This window comes from Zerene cesonia, chromosome 11 (genome assembly GCF_012273895.1).
Source record: "Zerene cesonia ecotype Mississippi chromosome 11, Zerene_cesonia_1.1, whole genome shotgun sequence".
NCBI classification, from domain to species: domain Eukaryota; kingdom Metazoa; phylum Arthropoda; class Insecta; order Lepidoptera; family Pieridae; genus Zerene; species Zerene cesonia.
The window spans coordinates 682,512-690,525 of NC_052112.1; the positions used below are offsets into that span (position 1 = coordinate 682,512).

General features: G+C 33.3%; 2 protein-coding genes across 2 annotated transcripts in view; one reads left to right on the plus strand and one right to left on the minus strand.

Annotated features, from left to right (window-relative positions):
- LOC119830232 (cap-specific mRNA (nucleoside-2'-O-)-methyltransferase 2) overlaps positions 1 to 1,645 on the minus strand; it is a 4,312-nt gene extending 2,667 nt beyond the window's left edge. The window contains exons 1-3 of the mRNA XM_038353169.1: positions 970 to 1,645; positions 704 to 889; positions 120 to 240 (exon numbers count right to left, since the gene is read on the minus strand). Coding sequence (XP_038209097.1) covers positions 120 to 240; positions 704 to 889; positions 970 to 1,455 — 793 coding nt within the window. The 5' untranslated portion in view covers positions 1,456 to 1,645. The remainder of the gene's footprint in view (positions 1 to 119; positions 241 to 703; positions 890 to 969) is intronic.
- A 1,248-nt stretch (positions 1,646 to 2,893) lies between these two features.
- Positions 2,894 to 8,014, plus strand: part of LOC119830490 (nuclear pore complex protein Nup205) — a 16,524-nt gene continuing 11,403 nt past the window's right edge. Inside the window, exons 1-10 of the mRNA XM_038353535.1 lie at positions 2,894 to 3,054; positions 3,357 to 3,517; positions 3,632 to 3,752; positions 4,022 to 4,199; positions 4,721 to 4,918; positions 5,236 to 5,317; positions 5,795 to 5,898; positions 6,273 to 6,537; positions 6,876 to 7,012; positions 7,947 to 8,012. Coding sequence (XP_038209463.1) covers positions 3,039 to 3,054; positions 3,357 to 3,517; positions 3,632 to 3,752; positions 4,022 to 4,199; positions 4,721 to 4,918; positions 5,236 to 5,317; positions 5,795 to 5,898; positions 6,273 to 6,537; positions 6,876 to 7,012; positions 7,947 to 8,012 — 1,328 coding nt within the window. The 5' untranslated portion in view covers positions 2,894 to 3,038. The remainder of the gene's footprint in view (positions 3,055 to 3,356; positions 3,518 to 3,631; positions 3,753 to 4,021; positions 4,200 to 4,720; positions 4,919 to 5,235; positions 5,318 to 5,794; positions 5,899 to 6,272; positions 6,538 to 6,875; positions 7,013 to 7,946; positions 8,013 to 8,014) is intronic.

Consider the following 8,014-nt stretch of genomic DNA (forward strand, 5'->3'; position numbering starts at 1 on the left):
AACTAGCAGTTCACAAGGGACTGATCACTTTTTTTATAAAATCTGATACCATACCAGAAGACAATATAAGACAGAGCTTCTCACATTCCATTCTGAGGTTTTTTATCAAGAGTTTCTACCTTTACTGAGAGACTGTAGGGCTGTAATAATTTCACAATAATGCAATGGTGATGTAACTTCCTCCTGGGCATCAGGCTTCTGCATGCAGTCTATGGAACCATCAGCTGTTACCAGCAACACCTGGATTGTGTAATGGTAAAAAATATATTTTTTATATTATATAATTTGCAGTAGTTTAATTAAAAATAAATTAATAAATATATAAATTACACAATAATGTCTTTTCATGAATTAAATTACTCCATCTTATGTGTAAATAATAATATTTCAACTTTAAATAGAAAATATACTTTTGCTCGAATTTTGAAAAAAAAATTTGGATAAGAAAAAATTTAAGCATGAGCCGAAATTGAAGCCCATTTTTTTCCTGAATTGAGGCTAACTCTGTCAACTCTCAGCCACCTATGATCGGTGGTATCATGACATATGATTAGTAATTAAATTTAAAAGGGGCACCCCACCCTATCTTTTAAATACCTTTGATTTATAAAGCTATGAAACTAAAAAGAAAATGCAAGAATTATGTTTACATAAATTTGTAGATTTTATTATTCATAAAATACTAATACAATTGACAATTTACCTTTCCCAATCTCTTGACTCTATTGACAATAGCCTGTGAGTTCTCCCAATTCATCAAGTTTCCCGTGTTATCCACACCAAAGTACCAATTCTGAAGAGTGTGGAACATGAAGCGATCGTCACTAATCATGTTTGATGGTGAATTCCCTTCATAATATGGATTGAGAGTGTTTGCCATCCATTTCCACTAAAAATAAACATTATGTATATTTACACAGACACATGTGTTATTTGAATATATTTATATCAAGCGTAAACACTTCTTACTTGAATATTTTCATGGTGTAACTTGAGATAATGATTCAAAGATGTAATAAAAGCTCCGGGCGCTTCACACAAATGTAGTGAGACGAATTTCCTGGAATCCCTAGCCTCTTGTGGCACAATGTTATATGTGCAAGCACATTCATAAAATTTCGTCCAAGCTTGTGTCAAGAATTCTGGATTAACTAGACATCGTACTTTCCAACTCACTTCACCAGCAGGATTACGTCGTCGTGTGTGACTGCTCCATTCTTCAATACTAAAGTCATTTAGTTGACTTTTATGAAAATTCAAACGAGTTTTCATGGTCTCTAAGTTTTTAACCTTCCATGGTGGTGCGGAGAACCAAGAACCACGATCAGGCAGCTTCCACTCACTGTTGAATTGGAATTGGTACTTCTTATTAAACAAATCATGAAGTTCTTCTTCAAAATCATCACTCTTTGGAAATTTATGACGAAGAAATGAATTTTCAGTTTTATGAAACATTATTGCGTCGGAAATGTAATGATTAGCTAAACCATAAAAAGCTTTTCAGCTATTATTGTTTTTTAGAGACACACTGCATATTAATAAGAAATTAATTAGTTGATTTATCTGATAAACTAAATGGATATTAGCTTTTAAAACGTAATTCGAAAAGAAAACAAACAACGGCCATGTGAAATCAATATTTACAAAAATCATAGACTAAAATTTTTTTTAACACAAAAGTATTTGTCAAAATCTACAGATTAAATATAAATAAAAATTTTGACAGCTATTCATTCAAATAAGGTACCTTTTATGTTATAGTCGGCAATGGAGCTGCTGGGACGCCTGATGGTAAGCGCTACCACCGCCCATGAACATTTGGAGAGGCATAAGATCCATTGCAGTCCTTACGCCTCTACAAATGGATTGCCGACTCTTTGGGAAGGGATTAAGAAAGGATTGGCGATAGGAATAAAGGAAAGGAAGGGAAGGGTAAGGAAAAGGATATGGGCCTCCGGCTCCCCCACTCACCAAACGAAACACAGCAGAATGCTATTTCACGCCGGTCTTCTGTGGGGGTGTGGTACTTCCCCGGTGCGAGCTGGCCCAATTCGTGCCGAAGCGTGCTCGACTACCACATCAAATTTTGAAAGAATAGAAAAAAAATTATCACGAGACGGGATTCGAACCCGTGTCTTTTTGTCAAACCCACCTAGTTAACGCCTAGCCTCTCTTCCACGCGTGATCCCACCTAAGTAATCGAATATCGGTTCAAAATAAACTCTTTCGGTTTTATGTGTCTTAGGGCCATCCCACACCATCTATTGAGATGATTAAGAATAATCACAACCGATATGAAACATTATTTCAATGTTTACAATGTTGTATCGATGGTACGCCGCCTCTGTAAAATTTTTAATTTTTAGTTTTATAGCATTGAAATATTTATAAATGATAAATTTTGAAAACAAAGCTATAAATCTAAAAATTCAAAAATTTTACAAAGGCCGCGTTCCATCGATACAAAACTGTTATTATATAATTTTTTGGGAATCGGAAGTATGGATTTGAATTTAAAAATTCTTTTATTACCTAAGATAAATCTACAGCACCTATTCAAGAGTGATATAAGATATGTTTAAAGTAAGTATATAAAGCAAAATTATTTTTTCGCTTGATGGATTTAAGTGGCACCAGCGGATAAATAGGGGAAGCTCTTCCAGTTCAATTCTGGAAAAATGTATTTGAGAGGTGCTTAACATTACCTACTATCATACAGACAGCAACATTAAAATTTATCCCATTTCATTGTTTCTTTAATCAAAGCTGACATGTTCTGCCTCAACGTCCACAAATCTTCGAATGCTCATTTTAGTAATATTACTAATCTGTGGTTTTTATTTGACATCCAAGTTGACATTAGTAACTACTAATTAGTTCAATCATGGTTCAATCTGTGGTTGACATTACAATTCAAACAAGCCGAACGTTATTGTTCTTTATTATTTAATCAAAGCAGCGAAAATAGACATAAATTCTCAAATGATTAGTTTTGTTATTTGTAAATTGTGAACAATAATTAATTTTAGGCATCCATCATGGATTTAAATGAAGGTAACAAAATAGACATAACCCTATTTACTATTTGGCGGCTACCAAAATTATTGAAGATTTTACATCGTAATTCATTATTTCGAGCTTAATATTCTTATTTTAAATTACGGAGCGTTTCCAAACGCTGCCTACTTTTAAACTAAACATTCAAAGTAATCAAAAATTGGTTATATTTTGGTTGCTACAAGCTCCTTTTCTTTAACTGGTTAGTAACGATGAGCACATCGTTCAGGGTTATGAATAGTACAGCCGTGGTTACGAGTTGTATAAAAAATATAAATTTTTATATCACATTTGATCAGGTACAACAACAGAAGACTTGTGGACACCTTACAAGGAATTGGTGGCAGTAGTAGAATGCTACCTCACAAATGAGAGTGAAGGAACTCCATATGCAGTGCACACTTTTGAGTCAGTTCTTAGACGGCATAAACAGACATTCCTGGCTTTACTGAAGAATCCTGTGAGTACTATTTTATTAGGTATAATTACTGGTGACTGTGATATAAATTATTAAAACTATATTTAATTTATGAATAGGAAAAATATATGAAGGTTTTACCTTGTACTTTTTCAGGCAAAGAATGCAGCGAGCAGGGAGGAAATAAAACGGGGTATAACTGAGGGTGTGAACCTCCCCAGTGTTGGCCGGACATTTCTATCCAAAGAGCTTGTAGATGAAGCTATAATTATATCTGGTATAAACTTGAGATCTGTCATCTTCTTTTTAGAAATCATGATACTTTTTGTATTGTATACCTATCACTACAGTGAAAGAAACTGATTTATTTCATCTGATTAGCATTACATGTTAGATTTATGACTATTATAAAAAAATACATTTGCCTTTGATATTGAAATATTATAATTATGTATTTGCATGTCACAGAGAAGTTATACACTTTTAATTAGAAGTATATGTATATAAAATATACTTCAGATTTTATGTTACTTTTCCTTTTATTAGATATGTACAATGCCAATGAATATGCCTGTTTGGAACTGCTTCACACAGCACAGAGACAGAGCCCTACACAGCCAGGCTTGGCTCGGGGTCTGTTGGCAATCATTCTGTACTATGAAGGGCGTAGGGCTCTGGTGCAAGCCTTGCGAGAACTAGTTATGGCAAGAGATGGAGTATCATGGTGAGAAAGTTGTATTTGTGTAAATGATTTAGAGGCATAAAATTTTATTTGGTTGAGCTCATAAGCTTATTTGTATGTAAAGAAATGTAAAGAAAAAAAAAAAGAAATACAATTAAATATAGGTTCAAATTCTGCCTTATTAAAACTGTTTAAAACTTTCATAAGAATTGAATTATGTTTGAAAAGGAAAATCCATTTACTAACAGTTAGTGAACTGGGAACACTTATTTATCTTTTCAAAAGCACTACTAAATTCATTGTTGTAACTTTTTTTATGCAAATGGGATATTACCAGAAATAAAAAAAACTATTAGCACATTAAAAAAGCTACACTGACTTTCCTGGAACTAAAGGTACCTACTCCTGATTCTAAAATAGGACCAAAAGAGAAAAATTTGCCAATCAATCAAAAGTCAATCGGTTGAATACCCACAGAGTTATTATTGTTACAAGTCCAAAAAATCTAAGAACCTCCTTAATTTTTGGGAATATCAGTTAAAAAAATGATAATTTTTTTTTAGGTCAGTGAATGCTCGGGAGGAAATTATAATCTATGTAACACGTTATGTGGACCATCTCATATCAGATGGGTTGTTGGGAAATGTGCTAGATGCACTCCGAAGTCCATTGGATAATGAAATAGATCTTCTAAGAAGGAATAGAGCTTTGCCACCAAGGAGATACCAAGTGAAGCTGCTTTCATGTATGCAGACGACTAGGTAAGAGTAATATTACTATAATAGCTGCACGCCCCGGCTCCGTCCGGGTACTCAATTGTCGTCATTGAAATAGTACAATTTATCCTATCTATTAAGTTGGATCATACTGCACATAATGCTGCATATTTTTATTAAAATCAGTTGAGTAGTTTACCGAGTCCACCGCCGACGAACAAAGTGGCACGTAATTTATGTATATATATTGAGATTTTCGAAAATATTATATAATGGTACTTCGATAGCATTGTGAAGAAACTTCTTACGGATTTTATATTTATTTTGTATACTGTTTTATATAAATTTTTTGTTCTTAACAGAAAGTTATTGGCGGGAACAGTTTTCGCAGCATCAGCACAGCGAGGATTGGAAAGGGATATTTTGTTGAGATTACTGTCCGAGGTAGGGTATATAATTTTCTTATTTGTAACTTCTTGTAGATTCAAGAATTGATGATAATGTTTTACGACAGTTCGGAAAATTATGATGGCATACAACATCGTAATGTGATGTTTTTATTTATTTCCAATTATTTTCAATGATATTTATTTTCCAATTTATATGCCAATCACCTCATCTGCTTATAGTCTTGTGCCTGATTGTAGAACTTACATAAAAAAAAAAATGTTTCCATATGTATTCTATTGTGCATGCCCCGGTCCTTTATTATCATCAATTATTCTAATCCTTTTCATTTTAAACATCTAATTATACATTTGTAGACATTTTCAACTCTGCAATTCTTTATGGACAGCGTTGGTCTCTTATCACTCTGCGGAGCTGAATCGCCCACTCTTACATAAAAAGAAAGTCAACAGATCTACTTCTTTTTCTGTGAACTCTGTCTTCTCAATGTTAATATTTTTTTTTTTGATGAAGGAATCAACATCGCCGTCTCGAGGTGCGACAGGTGCGTTGGACGAAATCTCGTTAGCGCTCCAAATGGCGTTACTCTACGCGTTGGATCTTTCAGTTTTACACAGGTATATATATATATATGTGGATTAATTAATTTTACCATTGATTATATAGTTAGTACTTTAGTTAGTATCAAATGTACTGACATTTGATAAAACTTTAGAATAATGGAAAAATTACTTTAGAATTTAAAGTGCCTTCAACTAGAAGCAATCTGAGATGTAAAATAACCTACTAAGTTTTGTTATCTTTTTACCTACTCGTATTTTCGTAAAATAAATGTATGTATTAATAAAACGGTATTTTGATATTAGTACAGATTACAGCTAAGGATTATGAATTGGTAACGTAAAGTAGACAATTAGAGATTTTCTTCAAGAGTATGACTTTTATTATTTTGTCTATTTTCTTGCATTATCTTTTATTTTCAACATGATAGGCGTGAAGACGGTGAGGAATTAGCAAAGAAACTACCGCTCATCCAAGATCCAGACCTCATATCAGTATTACTTGACGAGCTGTCTCCAGTCAGCCACCCGGAGAGCAAGCCATCTGGTCTTCGAGCGCTATGCCAGCTGGCCCTCGGTTTAGCTTTGAGTGCTCTGAAGAGGGCACCAGTGTCCCTGTTGAAGAAGGGCAACGAGTCGAGATGTGAGGCGTTGGATCAGGATGAGGTGCTGGTGGATGCCGCTATTGATGGAGAGGTAATTCTATATTTTTATATAGTTAAAATACATTTCCAGGGCCTTAAGAGACAGAGCAATTTTATTACATTACTTGAAATGTTTTTCATTACCACTATACTACATTAATGTAAATAGATTTTAGATGTTTTATATTATTTGAATAAGAAGATTTAACAATAATTTCATCAGCATTATATAAGTATATAATTGTTATGAAATCAAAAGCACAGTTTATTCTCCAAAGTATCTTATATGTTTAAAAAAATAATGCAAAGAACCTAAATATTAAAAAAAAAACGGTATTAAGATAATTTTGTTTACATATATGTTATTTATTATTAATTATTAATTTGCAGGTGTTTGAATATCTGGACGAAATGATACTGTCGTCAGACGTAGTGGCGTCAGAGGAATACTACCAGAAGAGGATCCACTCTCTCATCACAGATTTCATTGTACTGATGCACTCCAAACTGATGGAGATGCGGGTTAAGTGAGTTAACGTGAAGTTTTTATTGTTATCATATTTAAAATAAATTCATTAGTTTATTTTTGGATGTATGTATGGATTATCATAAACTAAAATATTTGAATATTTTTAAAAATAATCAAAAACTATCTGAAATTCTAAATATCTATTCACAGTATTAGATAAATCTGTTCATTTATTAGGCTCAATAAGTTCAGCTTATTGATATTTAGAATTTCAGATAGTTTTTGATTATTTTTAAAAATAATAATAAAATATAATAGTTTAAAAAAACTATAAAACACGCTTTAACAAAAATCATATTTTGCAAATTGAAAACTGGAATAATTTTATCAAATTAGTGTATTGTCATCGGTCCTCAATAAATCTACAAAGTTTGAACGAAATCTGGCCGTTTAAAGTGGGTCAAAATCGCGCCCAAAGAAGTCAGTTACAAACAAACAAACATACAAACAAACAAACAAACATACAAACAAACATACAGGTGAAGCTAATAAAAAGCGTGTAATAAAATTTGAGAAATTTTTAAAATTTCTTTAGTATTAACCATGTTTATAGCGCATGCGCTTATGTGCGTGCGTGCGCGCTTACGTATGTACATGCGTGCGGGTAAACTTAACGTGTGTACTAACATACGCCAAAATATGTCATATGATTTAAGTTGTGTGATTTTTTTGGTGTTGTGTAGTTTAGTTTTAAAAATGTTGAGTTGTTCTGACGTATGACTTGTATTACTTAATGTCATATATTTAGTATATATTTCGGTTGAAAATGTGTCCTGCTTGTTAATGTATATTTTGGCATGTCAGTGAGGCTAACGAACACATAAATAAACATACACTGTACCATCTTTTGCCACCCGAACCAATTTAAAATTACGAATAAAGAAATGTAGATGTTACGTATAATACTGAAGTGCACGTGTTGGCTCGCGCAGGGCGGACGAGTCGGCGCGCGCGGCGCAGATGTACGCGGCGGAGGGGCTGGCGCCGCCCGCCGCGCCGC